Source organism: Drosophila elegans, unplaced genomic scaffold (genome assembly GCF_018152505.1).
Source record: "Drosophila elegans isolate 14027-0461.03 unplaced genomic scaffold, ASM1815250v1 contig_208, whole genome shotgun sequence".
In the NCBI taxonomy this organism is placed as follows: Eukaryota; Metazoa; Arthropoda; class Insecta; order Diptera; family Drosophilidae; genus Drosophila; species Drosophila elegans.
The window spans coordinates 11,834,181-11,853,918 of NW_024545578.1; the positions used below are offsets into that span (position 1 = coordinate 11,834,181).

At 41.3% G+C, this 19,738-nt stretch overlaps 1 protein-coding gene across 4 annotated transcripts in view; it reads right to left on the bottom strand.

Annotated features, from left to right (window-relative positions):
- Positions 1–19,738, bottom strand: part of LOC108135564 (ecdysone-induced protein 75B, isoforms C/D) — a 101,953-nt gene that overhangs the window by 14,248 nt on the left and 67,967 nt on the right. For 3 of the 4 annotated variants that reach the window (XM_017256321.2, XM_017256324.2, XM_017256323.2), the window contains one exon: positions 3,919–4,063. In XM_017256321.2, the coding sequence (XP_017111810.1) occupies positions 3,919–4,063 (145 nt within the window). Of the gene's footprint in view, positions 1–3,918; positions 4,064–4,200; positions 6,016–19,738 lie in introns of those variants that run through there. The other variant, XM_017256322.2, reaches the window with a different exon arrangement.

The window sequence follows — 19,738 nt, forward strand, 5'->3', positions numbered from 1 at the left end:
TAAAAGTGGCATACCAAAGAAAATACCAGAAATTAATACTGAATTGGTTTTGGTTTGTAAAACGAAAAATACTACAAAAGCCTTCCTAATAATACTTAATATACAACGTTGTATTATATTCATTTTGTTTTTGGTAATAATAATAAACTTAATAAAATATTTGAAAAACATTCGAGCTTAAACATGGAACTACTACTGCACTGGCCTCTGTGCAATCTTTTCGATTGCCTCACATAAACCTTCACCAGCTTTTTAGAACAGCCTCAGTGTATCAGACCCCACCGACTGACTGTAGAACCTCACCCACATCGTCATCATTAGCATTTTGTACTTGAAGCTGTGTGAGCTGTTCTAGCGCCGCCCACTCACGCGCCCACTTTCATGAGCTGATCCGAAGGCTCCTTGAACTGTTCCAAGTGTTCAACTCCTACCAAAGGCCCAACCCCGAAAGCCCCCCGGCCCCAAGCCCCTTGGCCACTATTCTCCTTGTCCGCCTTGTTCTCGTTGTTATTGTAAATTTCGTGTAGCCTCCAATATTATTTTAGTCAACAGCTTGCCATGAGTATCTGTGTGTAGCACTGGCATTTTAATGTATTTGTAATTGACCTGAATAAAGTTCAAAACACTCGCAGCGGCGAGGCAAGGCGAAATCTACATGCATGCTGTTGTTGCTGTTGCTACTGCTGTTGCTGTTGCTATTGCTGTTGCTGCTGTGTGTGTGTAGCCTCAAAATAATAATGATTGCGACAACAACAGCAGTAGTTGCTCGTTTCTATATATTTATGTCTTTTTATATATATGTATGTATATGTATATATATATAGAAAAAAATGCTGTGCCTTCGATAATTGACAATTGTTTGATTATTTTATGTGCTTTTGGGACACACCAGCAACTAATTGCTGCTGTGCATGTTGCTGGTAGGTGCGGTTATCTATTTGCCGAACACTTATTTGCTTAGCAACGATTTTGATTGGCAGATATACAAGAATTTTGGATAAGAAAGATATGGGGAACATAGATTTAATGGTTGGGGTTTTCTTTCAAGTTTTAATAGAATGTATTTCTTCTGTTGCTTAAAGTCGCAAACATCTCTAATATAAATCTAAAATGAAGATATGCAAAACTATTTCACCACCATATATACTATATGCAGAAACCCCCAATATTTGACTAATTTCCAAACATTTTAGCCGACCTCCACCCCTTCGCCTTCCCCCCTTTTTGCAGGCTTTATCTCGATTCTCGTATGCGCCTCGTTCGTGTTGCATATTTACTTTCAATTTGCCTAACCTCGCGCTAATTTAAGTTCATTTCAATTAAAAGCCAGCATGTGTGCATGTGCAAGTGCCAGCTAATAAAGAAAAGCGTTGCGCGACCACAAATAAATATGAAGAAAATAAGTATATAGCGAGAAAAATTCAACGATATATTGTTTCTAATTTTTCTTCATTTTTTTTTTGGTCAGCCAACGATGAACTAATAAATTTCCAAGCAAATCCGCAAAATCAAATGCAAAATGAGCTGCAAAATTAAGCGACGACGACGACGACGAGTGTTGTGCACATTGTTCGTTGTTTACTATCGGCGCTCACACAGATACGAAATTACGCACACAGGCACAACCACCTTCACTGCCGCGCTGCCGCTGCGCTGCCACTGCGCCGCTGCCGCGCTGTCAATGGTGACCCAGTTTTCCTGCACGTCAGCGGCGGTCAATAACCTGAGCTGAGTTGGGACGTATTTTATTTGACTTTTTCGAGGGGGGCGCTTGTGTGCGCTAAATTTCGGTTTCGTTTTCATTTCTTGCGTTATTTTCGTGTCTTTGCAATACCAAAAGAAGGAAAACCAAAAACTAAAAAAAAAAAAAAAAAAAACGAAAAGCATAAAAACACCAACAAAATGGCGCCTATTACTACTGGCAAAGAAATTATGAAAGCAGCCGAAATGTAACGAAACGAAATGAAAAAGAAAGTGTTTCGAAATGGCCGCCAATTATTTATTTATTTTTTTTTTCATTTTCAAAAAGTGAAAGTAGTCTCGTCTTCGTGATTTTTTATAAACAAAAAATAAATTATGATTTCGTAGCCGTTTTCTAGGTCAGTCGCTCTTGTTTTATAACTGTAAATTGTTCATCAGCGGCCCTCGTTGTTTTTTTTTCGGCGTGTGCGTTTTATATTAATTTTCCTTGAAAGATAAGGCAACCAAGCCGGCAGCGCAGTCGCCGTCGCTTAAATAGCACACGGTCATTTTTATTATAAACAATTCGAAATTTGTTGGTTTGCTTTTTTTTTACTCATTGTTTTTCTTTTTATTTATTTCGATTTCATTTCATTGCTGTTGCCGAGTTCGAGTTTGCTGTTTATTTGGTTGGCGGTCGAATTTTTGTTCGGTTCACATGACTTATTTTTGGCACTAGCTTGGTTTGCTCTAGGCACAGAACTAGTTCAAGGATTTGCTAAAAAATTATTGCGCTTGGCTCTAGGTTACTGGCTAATTAATGGTAGGATTTTAATGGTGACAGCAGAGAGACCTCATAAATGTTTGATGGTGGTAAACAAGCGCATAAAATAAGTAGTCAAATTAATTGGGGGTGACTATTAGAAAAAATGAGTTGAAAATATTTAAATAAATAACTGTATTTGTTTTATGTTGTGGAAACATATCCAAACCTTGCAAATATGATATGTAAATGGTTAGCAATGATAGTAAATGTGTGTCCCTTGAAATGTGTGCATTAAATTGCAACGTTTACTAATACTAAAAATTAGATTTAAGCTCTTGGTTCATAAAAGAAATCTCCTCTCCGTATTTTATATTTGCTTATACAATTGTAATATTTTTTTAAGCCTCCCTACATATATCTATTATAAAATATTTTGCTGCCATTTTTTTACTTTCCCATTGCAACACACGCGTGCTCCACATACGAACAAAAAATATCAAAATCTAATCCATCAATTACAACATCGAAGGCAGCAACAAATACTATTTTACACAAAGGCCGCGTCTGCGTGTTGCCTACAAAACAGCCTCTCCCCGTCTCTCTCCCCCTCGCTATCGCCACCTCTTTCTCTCTCTCTCACACACACACACACACATACATACACGCATGGACCACTTTCGTTTTCGTTTTCACTGCAAACAGCAAACATGGCCGCCCAGCGAAAAGTCAATGAACGTGGAAAAGAGAGTGCGAGAGAGTTTGTGTGTGTTGGTTGTGTGTGTGTGGTTTGTGTTTGTGTTTGTGTGTTGTGCTTTCATAATCGCTGGCTATTTCCTGTAAATATTTTCCGGGCTGTGAGCTTAATTTAAACAAATTATTACAAAACTCAATAATAACAAATGCAGTCAGCGTAACGAAGAGAGAGAGACGGGAAGAGAGTGCACAGAGAGAAAGAGAGAGAGAGAGAGAGACAGGGAGATGGCCTCGCTCTGCTGTCTCCATTATGGATTTGGGTTAAGTGCGTTCATTCAACTTTTAACACCATTTCGAAATGGCGCACACTTCTCGCCGACAGCCTGCTCTCAATTTATCATGCGGGTGTGCTTTTTTTTTTTTTTTGTTCGGGGAATTTGTTTAAACAAAATAGACAACTTTTACTTTGCCGTGAAATCGCGCCAAGCGAAATGTTGCAATACAGTCAAACACACACACACAGGCACACAAACACACACAAACACTGAGAGCTAAAATTTCGTTCACGGCTGGTCAATGAACTCTACTCTAAAAACCCGAAGAAACTTCGTGTGGCGCCCGAATCGCCTCGTCTTCATGTTGCTGCTGTGCTCGGTGTTGCTGCTGCTAGCATTAGTTTGAGCTTGATTTAATTTCGTCTGTTCTTTCGGTTTCAATTTCCCTCCCTTGTTTGATATTTGCATATTATTTCATAGTACAAAAAGACTCAAGGTACTCACCATCGCGACTCATGCCCACGGCAATGCACTTTTTCAGGCGGCAATATTGACAGCGATTGCGATTGATGCGCAGAATGCTGCACTGTTGATTTTTGGTGCAGGGGCGATACTGGATCTTTTGCTGGATGGAGCGACGGAAGAAGCCCTGTAATGAAAATGAAAAAAACAACACACATTAGCAAATGATAATCAGTTATATTTTAAACATTAATTATTAATAAAGAAGTTTTTAAAGTGGCCTGAAATCGCTAAATAAGTTAACACCTTGCATATTAAACCTACATCGGCATCTTCGTTTGCTGCTGTTGCTGGCGTATTTCTCCCCGTATTGGCATTGCTGTTGCTCAGCGCCGTGTCCAGATTCTCATCGAACTTCTGGCACAGGTAGTTCAACTGCGAGGAGTCCAATCGCTGGTGGTGCTGCTCGCACAGCTCATCATCGCAGCCCGAATCCTGGGCCTCGTCCATCTCCTCCAGCTGCTGCTCATCGCTGCCATTGCAGGTGCAACAATTGCCCGCACTGGAGTTGCTCGAGTTGCTCATCAGCGAGCAGTTGCTGTCGGAGCTGTCCCTTCGTTGTTGTTGCTGCTGCTGCTGTTGCTGTTGCTGCTGGTGTTGCTGTTGCTGCTGATGTTGCTGCACCTGGTGTTGCTGCTGTTGCTGGGTTTGTTGACGCAGGAGATTGGCGATTTCCTTGTGGGTCTGCGCCGAAAAGGGACTATCACAGTGCAGCTGCTTAATGTTGCTGGTGGGTAATGCAGCAGCTGGTTTCGCCTCGAGCTCCTGCTGGTGTTGCGTGTTGCTGCCGCTGGTGGTCTGCTGCTGCTCCAATTCCCGCTGCTTAAGCTCACGCGCATAGCGAATCTTCTTCCAGGGACACTGATATTGCTCGTAGCTGCTGTCCTCGAGCGATGTTGCTGCGGGGTTGGCACTCGGGCAATCCTCATCGCTATTGGGGCAGTCCTCATCGATGCCCGACTCGCTATCATTTTTGGCGCACAGATCGGCGGCACATGGCTTTGGTGTTGCTGCTGGGGCTGCTACTGTTGCAGGCTGCTGCTGCTGATGCTGCAGCAGCAACACAATCTGCTGCTGCTGCTGACTAATACTATTTGTTGTCTGGGTGTTGTTGTTGCTGTTGGTGGTTGTCTTCACTAGTGTTGCAGGTGTTTGTTGTTGCTGTTGTACGATTGCTGCTTCGTTTTTCAGTCTTTTGCGTTGCGGTTGCTGTGGCTGCTGTTGTTGCTGCTGCTGTTGCAGGTAAACAATTTGTTTGGGCGTTTGCTGTTGCTTGTTGATTGGCGCCGATTCCAGCAACTTAACCAAAGCCGAATGTTGCTGCTTCAGATGTTGGCTCTTGGCCTGCTGTTGGTGTTGCTGCTGGTGCTGATGCTGATGGTGCTGCTGCTGCAGCGGCTGATGTTGCTGCGGTGCCGCGACAATGTGCAGATTACCGCCGCCATTACCCGTCAACAGCACTATCGTTGTGCCATGTTGCTGCTGTGTCTGCTGCTGCTGCTGCTGGGGCAACTGGAGTTGCTGTTGCTGCTGCACGGCAGCCACCTCTTGCATTGCACACACCATATTTGAATTAGAGATTTTTTGCTTTTTGGCTTCAGAATGACACTTGAACTCTCGATTGTTGGTTGCTCTACGATTTGCTAATAAGGAACATTGCACACTTCACTTTGATCTCACTTCACTGGCACCAACAAAAATATTTGATATTATTTGCTATTGAAAATTTGTTGCTGTTGGCTCTGCTCTCTATCTCTTTCGCTTGATCCAGCTTTATTATATATTGTGATTTTTCGCGCGCTTTTCTTGCTCTGCACAACCGCTGCCGTCGACGAGCAATTTGCGAATGAAAGCAGCGTCCACCAGCAACACAAAACGACCCAGAGCAACACAAAACTGCCAGCCGAAGTGGCTTTTTTGTGCCTCGTGTCGCTTCGGGCCACTCTCTCGTTCTCCCTTCCTCTTTCGCCCCGTCCCGCTTCCACTGATGTTGCTGCTGTCGTTTTGTGTTTTTGTTTTTGTGTGCCAACTGAGGACATTCACTCCAAGCGTCGACAGCGACGCCAGCGTCTAACAATAGATGTTGCTGCGGGGACTGTGTCTCTGGTGTTGCTGATGGGTATTGCTGTTGCTATTGCTGTTGGTGTTGCTGCTGTTGGTGTTGCTGCTGTTGCTGTTGCTGCTGCTGCAGTGGGGGCGCCTGGTAAACAATTCTTGGAACACCCACGCGACACTCTGATTTCACAGGTAGCTCAGGTATCTCAGGTAGTTGCTGCCACTGCCACCTGACTGATCAGCTTTGTTTGATAACAAAACAGAGGCGGTGCTGTTCGATTGTTCCCCATAGATTCTGAGCGTGTGTATTTGTGTTTGCTCATGTTTTGATAAATGAGTGACAAATAAGATTAATTGATATGGGGGCTGGCTGGCTGGCTGAGCCATCAATGCGAGTATGACAGGCCTAAGAGGATCTGAGATCTGGAACGATGTTCCCGAACGCTTTTTGGGGTCAGCTAGAGCACGGGGATGGGGGGTGTGTGTTTCCAGAAAAATTAGGAATGATTAAGAAAATGTTGTACGATAGCTGGCAAATGGTTTATACTAAAGGTGTAGTTTCAAATAGGAAAAATTTAAAAGAAAGGAATAGTTGAATATTATATAAGATTGTCGGGTCCATTTTAATTGATTTAAACAAATTATATTGGCATACTAAATTATGTTATACAAATTTGAAGAAATTCTGGTATGACATTAATTCAATTCCTTTACTTTTTTCTCTAAACATTTACCTAAGCAACTGTTTTTTTTTTCGTCAGCTTTTTTATTACTCTTCAAATATGACCCACATTGGCTGACAATCCCCGCCTAATTAACAAAATGCAAATATATTTGCTTTGGCAAATATTTTTGACGCATTGGAAATTTGTCAATTGCTGGAGGTTCGATGAACTCCACTTCCCCAAAACCAGATGATTTAATAAATGTATTAAATAATATTTTGTGCGCATTGTGATTTTTTGGGGCCAAATAATGCACACAAGTTGTGAGTGTTGTGCCTCTCGCTCGTACTTTGCTATATGACCCCTTCTTGCTCACACACAAGCTACGTAACCGAAAAGCCCCAAAACGTTAACGACGTCAGCAGAGACAGAGGCAGCGGCTGCGGCAGAGGCGGCGGCAGCGGCGGTGGTTCAGTTCAACGAACCCCGCCATTGTCGTGACCCACATTTCGGTCAGCCACCTTCGAATGTGGAGCTGCGAAAGAGAGGGCTATATGCGCTCAAAAAGAGACGGGGCTAGAGAGCCGAATGCCCGAATGGCCGAAGCCAAACGAACTCGAGCCGAACTGCAAAAAGAGAGCGATGGAGCGCTGCTCTCAATGCATTTTGCATGCAAATTCGCTTGCATTTCAGTCACATACATATTGTACGTATATATATATGTATATATATGCGATTTTTGAGCTCTGGCGGTCGGTCAACGACACAGAAACCTCAGGTGGGCTTGGCTTTAAGCAAGGGGAGGAGGGGGTGGGCTGGAGTATCTATACATATAACTGTCGAAATGCGTTCAAGGAAATCTTTGGCAATTAAAAATTTGCACACATTTTTTGCGAGTTTTTAACCAAGCCTGCAATCTAAGCTGCAAAATCTGGGGTCATTGCACTGAGTTGGGGGTGCTGAGAGATTTGCACTCATTTTTCGAACAAGGCTTTCGGGAACTTTCGGGAACAGCTGTGCCATTTCCCCTCTCTTTCTCTTGCCACCCCAACTCCCTCTCGTTCTCTCTCCGCGGCTTGGCCAAATGTGAATGAACTCTGCTCGCAAAGCGAATAACAAGTTTCAAAAGAAAGTGAGAGCACTTCCACGCACACGAACAAGCACTCACACATTCAGCCTGCTCTCTCTCCCCCAGTATCTCTCTCTCTTTCTTCCTCTTCCCTCCTCTCGCCCTCTTTTTTTCACCTCCCTCTTTTATTTTGATCCGCAACGTCATTTTATAATTCACTCTTTGTTTGTTTGTTAAATAATATCTTTTCTGGCTCTGCTTTGGTACAATTTTTTTCTTTTTGTAATTTGTTGTTAATTTTGTTTTTAATTTTTTTTTTGTGTGGGGTTGAGTTCTTTTTATGAATGATTCTATGCCGCGGGGGGTTTTTTGTGTTTTTGTTTATTTTTCTGCCTGTATTTTTTGCTGAAACCGCCTACCTGTTGGCACGATCGCTACCTCAAAAAGTGCTTGACCAAGATTTCTGTACTGTGTCGGTTCTTTTATATTCTTTGTTTTGCTTGAGGTATATTTTTTTTCGGGAGGGTGCTACCGTCGGAACTTGACATCAATTCGATCGATCGATCGATCGCCCCAAAAGAGCTGTTGAGCAGGTCCAAATATCGCCGGGAACTTGATGGATACCAAAGGGAAATGGAGGAAAATGGAAAGAAATCGTGGCTGGATGGGTGTCGAAATTAGCTCAAGAATTTTAAATTTGAAGTGGTCTTAAAGTGAATTAAGTCATTTGAAATTCACTCTAAAATATAATAATCCAATAGATTGCGGTTATTTTAATTTCTTTCGTTTTAAATTATGGCTCTACTCCACACTGATCTCAACAGAAATATAATTTTAAATATTCCAAACATAAACAAGGCGTTTGAAACATTTGAAAACTTTCCGACCGATCAACACTTCCCCTTGTTCTTTCTCCCCCTTTTCCGGTGATCAATTCTGCGTCAACCGCCCACACATATTAAGAACCAACACTCTCCGTCACATAAACAGACAATACCTAATCTCCTGTCATAACGACGATCGTTTGTTGGGCTTTCAGAACTCCCTCACCCGCTTTTCTCCCTGCCCGTGTCTTCCGCCCCTTTCTTCCGCCCCTTCTATGCTCTCTTCCCTTTTGGGGGCCCATTCGATGCGTCAGCAATTAGCACGTGCCTGAGTTTTGAGACTCAGGCTGGGACTTCAAATCCGATCCGGAACTTTATGGCGCTTTACAGTTCATTCAACGCTCGTTCGTCAAGCTCGTCTTGAAGTTTATTCGACAGTTGCTCATAATTCAAAGAAAGCAATACAGTCGAATTTCGTTGGTTCAAACGATTTTACGATTCGAAAAAGTAGTCATAGTTGTTAAGAGAACATTTTTGGCGAACATATACAATTCCGAATTTTGTTTTAATTTGTATTACAATTTCAGTATAACTATATTATTTATATTAATTAAAAACTTTTTTAAACGTATTCAATAGCTTGCAAAAAAAATTTTAATATTAATTGGTAAAAGTTGAAGTACAATTTTTCAAAGCATACTTTTGGATACATTTTGAAGATAAATCAAATATTAAGAGATTTTACAAGAAGGGAAATTACAAGTTTGATGCGTTATTAAAAATGTAATTTGTAGAACTATAATTGTATTTAAGAACAGGCGATGCCAAAATTTTGAGAAATGATGTGTAAATAAATGATGTTCAAATTACAACTGTGCGACTTGCGCCTGGCCGCCCATTCAGGTCAGAGGTCAACGCTCCCAGCAACCAAGGATAATTTCACCTCTCTCTCTTCCTCTCTCCCTCTCCAGCCTTTTATCCATCCTTTCTGGTAGTAAAAGCAACACGAGGTCAACCGCACGTAGGCAAAAAAAGGGGAGTCGTCCTCTTACCCTCTCGCTTGCACTTGCAATCCTCCCCCACACAACACACACACACACACACAGATGCACACCAAAACACACACTCACTGGCGATTTGGCCTCGCGCTCATTGACGTCACTTCTGCAGTCGTTGGCTCTGCTGCTGCGCTGCTGCTGCGCTGGCGACGCTCAGTTCGTTCAACCCGCTGCCTTCATGGTCGCCTTGCAATAGTTGTTATTGTGGGGCACGTTGCTGTTGCTTTTGTGTTCGCTCTTGCAATGGGGCGCTTTTTGGGGGGTGATTGGGTGGCCGCCTGAGAGGGTGGGATTGCGTGGCCCAAGAACAAAGTTAATTCTAGAACAAGCTAAGCTAATCGAATACATGTCCTTATTCATTGAATTAATGAGCAATCATTAGAAATACAGCCAAGCCCATAAAACACAAACAATTTCATATTTAAAATTATTATGATTATGATTAATTTGCATGACCTTAAGGAATTATAATGTCTAGATTTTTTAAGAAAATAATCTTTTTCAATAAGAGTAAAAATTTGTTACGAGTTTTAGTTACGACAAACACATTTATTTTAAATTATTCAATTGAATTACAAACTAAAATACTTTTTTATTTTCAGCTCTATAAATTCATAGCGAATGCTTCTCATTAGGTCGTGTGTTCCCTGTATCATAAACAATTTAACATAATTAAGGCATTTTGGGTGGCCTCAACCAGTCCAGATTAACTTTGATTTCCAGCTAACCATATTTAATGCGTTCCCACACTGGCAAATAAGCCACAAAGCAGTAATGATGACAAATCAGAAGTCAACAAAATAAACCAATATTGACTCCGGAATCGGAGCCACGACAATAAAACGGAAATACCTTTCACATTTCACATTTTGTGCCAGCGAAGGGCAACTGATGCAGAAAGAGATGCACAGATAGCAGCGTAGAAAGAGACAGGGGCAGAACGAGTGCAAGGGACATTGCGACAGCATCTGAGCTCCCGAAAAAGGCAGCAACAAAAGCAAAGCACCAAGGCGACCGACAATTGAGGACATTGCACTGCAATAACCTTAAAGAAAATGGTATCAACAGAGAGAAAGAGAGATAGAGAGAGAGAGAGAGAGAGAGGTGGAGAATCGGCAAAAGAGAACGCTCTCTTGACTTGGCGCTCAGCAAAATGGTCTTTTTGCATAAGCAAAATACGTGGGAGGGGAATTTCTATTTGTGTGCCTAGGAACAGTAGTTGCACCGTTGAGAAGAGTGTTCTCCGACCAAGAAGAAGTGGAGAGGAAGTGACCTCAGGAAGGAAATGCATTGCATTTAATTGGTCAAAATGGCCAGGTGCTTTATTCGACCACCTGGTTGCCATAGAAATAGGCTAAAAGTAAGAAGAGTCAGAGCCAAACATTTTAAAAGGCTTATAAGACTTTATACGGATCATATTTCCGTTAACACCACTGCATTTCATCGTCATATTTAAATCACTTCAAATACAAGATAAAGGCCTAGTTGCTGAATAAATAAAAAGTTACTCCATTAAAAAAGTTGATATTCTACAACTAAAAAACACGTTTATGTGTCTATACCAAAGGGTTCGGTTATTCTGCGACGCAATGATTAAAAACTCGACAAAGAACAAACGTCAAAGGACCACGATTACTACTCAAAGGCAATGCAGCTCTCTATCAACTCAGCTCATACCCTCCACATACTTTTGTCGTTTTTGCAGTGATTAGTTTTCCACTCAAACACTTTCGTTGCGATAGTGAAGAGGAAAATATGGAGCTCTGTCCTTTAACCAGGCCAATGAACTCAGGGCGAAAAATTGGCGCGCACTCTCAGCAGAGAAAACGGACTGCTGTTTGTTGTATGTTGTGGAATGGCATGGAATGAAATGGAAGACACCTGTGCCCTGTCAGACGACAGAGCTGCCCACAGCCCCCCCACAACCCCCACAACCCTCAACACACACCCCACTTTTCACTTTTCCCGTGTTTTCGGGGGTGGTTGGGTGGCTGGGTGTCTCGGTTTTGCTTTGACCCACTTTCCGTGCGTTCAACTCACATAGCTGGGGCCAAAAGACGAAGCGAGCGCCGAGGCAAAAAACCGAACCGGATGCACGGGTTCGGGGGTTGATTGTGGAAGTACACGAAAATTTTTAGGGGTTACGCTCTGGGTGCAACGAAAGTGTTTACCTCCCCGCCCAAAAAGGGGAATGGGGGGGGCGGGGGCTGCTTTTGGTCATGTGACGATTCTCTGGGTGCTGGATTCCCGAGCTGGAGCAATGACCGCAGCTGGCCAAAGTTGAAGGATAAATGCCGCAGAGTGAGAGAGGGCGAAAGGAAGAACCGAACAGGACAGGAAGTTTCCCCTGACCATCTTCATCTTTTGTTAAATCACTGGCGACTATCTAGTGCCCCAAATTCGGTGCGTCTCATATTTATATCCGAATATTTATAACCACACATATGCTGCTTCTTCCCCGGCTAGTTTTGTATTTTTGTTCACATTTTTGTTATTTTTTTTTTTTTTCGGTACTTGTCTCCCATCTTTTTGCCAGTTCTCCCCTTCAGTCGTGCGTCACAAAGTGCGAACGAGAGGGGGAGTGCGACCAGTTCAATGAACTCGAGGCAATTATTTCGCAATTACTTTTGTGTGGTGTGGCCTATGATCTATCGATAGATAAGTTCTAAGCATTAGAACACGCCTGGATAAGCTTGAATTCAATCTGAGTCGGGGGAAGTGTCGAATTAGGTATACCATGTTTGGTTAACAACATTTATTGTGTCAAGTACTCTGCATTCTGGTCGATTTAATTTAATAACATTTGATATTTTGCCTCTTGACAAAGAATCCAAATCGATTTCGTATATGAACAAGTAAGCGATTATTAAAAAACAGATTTCGATTGGACTTTAATGTGTGAAACCTATTCTTTGGCAAAGTAGTTATTTTTAATAAGGAAATGTGATGATTATTTTGATGACATTTGAATGAAAAGCATTATTAGGCACTTTGTTAACAAAATGAATTTAAATTTACCCCAACTAAGCTGCCCATTACCCAATTTTCGTCACGCCCCTTTCCCTCAGCGTCTGTAATTGACGCAAGTGGAAACACTGTTCGGTACTCAAAACAATTATCTAGCATTATTGCGCGATTGTTATTTGGGTCTGGTAGGCGAGCAAACAAAGGTAATCATACAAACAATAATAATAATGCCAAACAGCTAAAAATCTAATCCAAGACAAGTCAAGCATTTGCGGCAAATATTAAAACAGTTGACCAAACACACTCGCACATGGGGCATAAAACTCGTTTCGGAGACCCACGAAAAAAAATACAACAACAAAAGAGAGAGGCAAGGTCTTTTGCGTGTGACTGCAATAGCAGCAGCAGCAGCAGCAGCAGCAGCAGCAGCAGCAGTAGTAGTAGTGCGAATCTAACTGCAGTTCTGCGCAGGTCGTTGCCATTTGGCAGAGCGCGAAAGAGATGGGGCTAGGCCGAAAGAGCGAGATGGGGATAGCAGGTGATGACGGCCTCAAGCTGACCAAAGTGCAGTGAACTCTGAACGAAGTCGAAGTCGAAGTCGAAGCTGAAGCCAAAGTCTCTGCCTCTGCCTCTGGTTCTGCCTCAACTCTACCCGTCCCTCTCCCCCCGGGGCTTCCGTCCCACTCCCACACAAGCTCCGTCTCCCTCTTCGACCACATTAATGGCCGGTATTAATGTAATTTCAATCATTGTTTTCGCCTTTTTCGGCTGCCTTCGCTGTCATATAAATTCTTCATTGCTGTTGGCGGCTCTTTTAATGACTCACCCGAAAGCCAGACTTCCAAAAATGATCAAAACCAGGCAAAACGTAAGCTCACGTGCTGTATTTGGGCGTTCGTCGCTTTTTTTGCGTTTTTTTTCGAGTGTGATTTGATTTTGTTTCAGTTACAACGCATTGAGATCTCTATCGCCATCTCGCTCGGCTAAGTGGGCGCTTTAAATGCTTACACTCAGAGAAAAATCAGAGTACCAGAAAATATCAAGCTGTTTAGGAACCTTACGTGAAAAAATAAGGACCTTGCAACAACCCAAAAGAACCAAGAATTTAAAATGACTTATGCCCTTTTTACACATAGGAAAATAAAACTTCCTTCTAAAACGATCATTGGCTAAATAATGATAATAAATAAATCAATCTGGTTGTATAATTTTTTCCCAGCTACGGCAAGTTAAAATTTGAACAACATTAAAACAACATGTAATGTAACTTCTTTACAATTCGCTTACAACTTTAAAATTATATTTAATAAATATTATTTTAAAGAAAGGAGGTTTTTGTTTTATTTAAAATGTTGCAGAAGTTAGTTGTATTTTCTCTCTCTGCAATATCGCACAGCTGCAGCTTTGAGTCGTATTATGCAACAGCTTTGAACAATTTATGACAAAAGTCATTGCAAATTATTTTCAATATTGAGTCATATATGTGAGAGACTGCCGCTGCCAATGCAAAAAACATATTCTCACTGCAGGAAGTGGGCGTGGCTCGAGTTGATTACGGGCAATAATTGAAATATTGAGTTCAGAGTTCTAGGCAATTGGGAATATAGTAATTTTGCTCCATAGCCATCTATCAAGATTCGATATTTATCGCCAAATATTTCGGTGTTCGAGCAAATTACATGAAATTAATCAAATTTAGCCGTCGACAAAGAATTTTGGTTGAGCAACAATCGTTAACTATATTTTATTATTGTGAGTATTTAAGCATATAGTGCAATATTTGATTGCTATAGAAGCTAACTGCAAAACGAAACAAATAAAATGTGTGTCATATATTTAGCACATAAAGAAAAAATACTATATTACGACCTCTTTATATAAATGAAATCTTCTAGTTAAATTTACATTTTTGAGGCCAGACGGCGCCTTTAAAATTACTCAAGTTGTTGAGCAATAATAAGATTTGATATTTCGGCCAATTCTTGACTTAACCTCAAGCTGTTTAGATCGCAAGAGAAGTGGCCATTAACCAGTCTACTTTTCGCCCAAAATCATACAGCTCATAATCGTTTTTCGAGTGGGCGAAATAGTAAATTTTTGCAAATATTATTCGAGAACATTGCGCCACATTATTATCGAACTGAACTGAAATGCTTTGTGGCCAACAAGTTTATCACAAGTGCTGACAGCTCTTGTCCAATGGCAATAATTTATTTGATTAATTTATAAATTGCATTTGCCCGACAAGAGCAACAAGAAAATTGCCCAGCAAATCTAAAGTGTGTGTTGGACATGTTGTTGTGTGAGTGTGTGAGTGTGTGTGAGTTGGTGTTGGTCGATCCATGTGTGTGTGTGCGATGCAAAGTGAGGTCGCTGCCGTTCAATAACCTCGAGTGTCTGCGGAGAGCCTCTCTACGCAATTGCGATTGCAGCCAACGAAGTCAACGAGCATGGCAACAACTCTACACACATATTCTATAGAGTACACTATAGCTATAGTGTTCACTATAGCACACGCACACTGGGAATACGAGGCGCTTGGCAACACACAGATACGCACGCACACTCTCGAAAAAATTAAAAAAAAAAAAAAACACTAATCGGTCGAGTCCGTTCGTCTGTTTTCGACGCTCGTTTGTCCACTGCGTGGTAATTGCTTTTGGGGGGACTTCTGGGGGTTCTACGATTTGGGGGGATTTCTGGGAGGTTCTACGAAATCTGGGGCGGGGGCCGGAAGAATAGTGGGCGTCGGTCGGGGCATCCAAAGAATGCATTCCATGCAATCCCAATATTCTAATGACTTACTCAGGTGACTTGTGCCTGCTCAAAAGGGGAACAAAAACGCACAAAAGGAGAACAAAACATACCTGAAAATAGAGTAAAAGGAGAACAAAATATTAGAATAAATTGGTTAAGTTCTGGTTTTAATATTAATACAGATTCAGGTTAAGAAAATATATCTGAATTATTTAAGAATTTGTAGTTTACAACTCTTTCTTCTACAGTTAATAAAACCAATACAATGTAAGTGTAACTATGTCAACAGTAAAATTGAGGTTGAGAGTTCCAAGTATTTTTAGTACTTTTAGAATGGAATGCTTAAATTACCGATTATAGGCCTCCCGGAAACCACTCGAACTCAATTTATTAACCTGGAATATTTCAACTACTCCGTGTCTTAACCAATAAAACGAAACCCAATCCAAATAAATGCAACCAGCCCAGTTAAGATCTCTTAAAGGAAAAAAAAAAAACTTCAGAAAACACAGACCCCAATTAACAGCGGGCAATCTTATCCGGACCATCTCAGGCCATTTCCACCATTTGAGGCACTCAATCATAGAGAACCCGGCACTTATCAGAGGCCCCATCAAAAGTGAGAAGCCTCTGGAACTCCGCACAGAACCCTACAGAACGCTGCGTACAACTGGGGAACCCTCGTCAGGCTGTGGCTCCACTTCACCTGCCCATTTTCAAATGCAGCCCCCCTCCCCCCTCCCCCTCCCCCGCGATTCCTTGGGCAATTAAACCGAATCAAAGCCCACAGAGCAACAAGAACGGCGGCAACAACTCCATACGTTCATATGTACGTTCATTCGGTGTTAGTCAGCGTCGTTATCGCATTTCACAATTTTAGAACAAGCACACTCGCACACTCGCACACAGATACGCACTCACACCAGCACAGCACAACGCAGCAGGCAGCGAGTAACTAACCTAACCCAAGCTAACCTACGCTAACCCAATTCGACGAGTTCAATAAACTCAACCGCAAACGAGGAGGCAAACTAGGCGACGGGTTTCGAGCTGCGAGGGGGCGGGGGGTATGGTTTGGGTAGAATGGCTCTTGGATTAGGGTATTCCCCTGCCCCAGCGCCCCCTGCCATAATACAATTCTAAAATATAGATTAGCTGCAAATCTTCAAGCCTAATCAGCGGGCATACAAATAGAAATGCACCGAAAAAATCACGCTTTAAGTTTCAGCACCTTTCCATGCTAGTTACATTGATAATATATTATATTTAAAAAATAAATATTATATTTTTCATTGTAGTTTGATTTGAGTGAATAAAAATATAAAGAAATAAATGTATTTAAGTTTAAAAAAGATTGACAACTTAGACAAACCATTAATAAGTAAAAAAAAAATTAACCAAGACAATGTATTTTGATAATACAAATTTATGAAACATTATTATGTACTCCATTAATATTTTTTAATTATGTTTAAGTTCTTTTATATAGATTATTATTAGTTTGAAACTAATAGCATTAACAACATAAGCCAGTCGTCAGAACTGCAGTTTCTAATGTAATGTTGTATAAATAATACATAAACTTATCTGATATTCTAATAAAACATACACAGTAATTAAATTACCAAAAATCGTGTAATATTCTGCTACAAAAATAGTTGTTAATTGTTTTCCTCAGTGCTTAAACTATATTTCTAGACTTCTATAATGACATGCATACTCTGCTTTGGTCTGGGCCCGAGTTCTCCTCAGTTCTTTGGTCTTCGTATGGCCTGCCTCAACTAGAACTTGCTTGACTTCGTTGCTTTTGCTTTGCTTTTGCTTTTGCCAGCAAGCTTTGCTTTTCTGTTCAGTTCTGTTCTGTTCTGTTCTGTCGTTTTTCCATCGCTGTTTTGTCGTCGTTTGTGAGCGGAGCAGCAGAGTTTTCCGCTGGCAGCGGCGCCCACCCGAAGTTCATTGCACTTGGTATAGCGGCATATTTTGCATTCGTCTCTCTCGCTCGCCGATTTTTCCTTAGCTTTTCCTGTGACTACGACTACTGCCTTTTACTTGGCAGCCGTAAGTCGTAATCTTATCTTCTTCGGCTGTGTGACCCACAATAACGCAGGCGAAAATGCCTTTGCCGAAAAACAAAAAAAAAAATAAAGTCTTCTTTGCAATTTCTGGCACATTTGTGCTGTCGAAATAATTGCATTAATGACACACACTAAAACGAACACTTGCAGCCAGAATTATTATGCTTGTCACTTAAAATTTTGTAGGTTCTGTTAATTAAAAGCAATTAAAAATAGTCTTCGCCTCTCAAGTGGATTCCTGACAACGTCGCGTCGCGTCGTCTTTTTCTGTTCTTTTATTTTTAATTTTTTTCTGGGACTTATTCTGACAGCTCTCTGACGGAAACACGAATTTTAAGCATTTGAAAAACGATTTGTCGCCGCACTCGCACTCGCACTCGCACTCGTACTCGAAAACTTTTATTATTAGATTGAATTCATGTTGGAAAACCAGGGAAAACCAGAAAACACAGATGAAGCCAACTTTTTTTTTTTTTGGCGGAGTATTTTTGTGTGCTTCAGAAAAATGGGTTAGACGACAAATTGATTGTTGTTATGCGACTGTCTGAAGGAGAAAAGGGAAAAGGGATTTTCAGAAATTTTAGAGCAAAGTACTTCAAAATGCAATCATCTCTTGCCTAGATTAAATTCAAATTAAGTTTATTTGCCCATTAAGTTTAGCACTTAAATGTTGAAGTACAAACAAAACAGGTAAACAGTCGAGTACTTATTCAATTGTTTTAGAACACTTTAATAACCTAACTAGATGCCGAGTTACTAGAGTCAATCAAATAATTTGAGTGCTTTGATATGTTGTTTCTGCATCGATTTCAATGAATTAATTGCGCTCAAGTTGAATGACTCGTTGCATCTGTCACCCACTTGAGAGCGCCGCTTGATTTTTCAATTTGTTGTCGAAAAATACAAATTTTCTTGGACCTAATGCCTATGGATTGGTGTCGGCTCGAAATTCAAATATCAAACGTAACTGGCGAAGCCCCAGCCAGCGAAATCAATTGCGAATTTGAATTGTAAAGAGTCGCGGAGGAGAACAACACAGCACAACGAGATCTACTCCTAATGCCTGGGCAGAATCGACGCGGTTCGGTTAGGCTTGGGCCCCATTAAATGCAATTCCATCTACTTGACTTGGGTCCGCCGCCATCGAGTCACGTTTTTTTTCTTTTCTTCATTATTTGTCTACAGGGGGCAGATGGGGGGAGGGGAGGGGGCTTTTGGACAACTCTGTTGAGGTGATTGTACGGACTGGCTAACAAGGTACGTGCTGCGGATTTTTGAAGGCTGCCGAACGAGTTTCGCACAAAGCTGGCGGCGGGGTACCGAAAAAAATCTATCTCAAATTGTCGTACATTCGATTTTTTCAGAGTCAACATAAATTACAAGCGGCTTGATCTTATTCTGCTGAAAACTGCAAAACTCCACTCGATTTGACATTTTCGTTAGTGTTTTTTTTTTTTTGTTTTTTTGTTCAGCCTTTTCAGTCTGTTGCATGTTTGAGGTTATGACAACAGCCCCCTGACTGACTGACATGAGGCGACTTTAATTCAACTCGATTTACTTCGATTCAATTCGACACGACACGGCACGACACCATTAAAAGAGGCAAGGTGTTGTTCTCAGATCGGGCCTTAAGGGTCTCCATGTTGGGAGCCATTTAAGGGACTGGTAAAGAGAGTCAGGAAAAAATGTCAAATGTCGCTGGATGATATAATCGTGTGCTAGGACAATGGGGCCTTCAAAAATAATGGGGCAAAATATGGGTTATTAACTGATTTGGTAAGAGCTTACACTATTTCGAAAGAAAGAAAAGTTTTTTGGGGAACAAAGGGCAAGACAAAGTAAATAAAATTACTGTTTTTGTGATCTTTTAAATGTACACATTTAATTGGAGTGCAAACTCGATATATAAATATAATTATATTTAGTATATGCAGCCTGTGGAATCATAAACAAACGTACATACTTTTTCAGTATTTTTAACTAATGAAATACGCTTTGATTTAAGGATTATACGACAACAATATAAATATTCTAATTGAAAGCAATAAATATTAGTTTTAAGCATCCATGCTTATTCCACATGGCTTTCCCTCTCCATTCAATTCAAAGCCGCATTATTTGCCTATACCCAACATATTACTCATACGCACTGTGAGCGTTAATATTATCCGCCTCCGACTGGCACGCCCATTGAGAGACCCCCACCTCTTGGGCACCCAAAAACCACATTATGAGCAATGCAAGCCTGCATAAACGGCCAGCGCTAGAATTCTATACGGGGCAGGGCAAATATTAGATTACTCATACGCAGCGTTGACCAGGCCAAAACAGC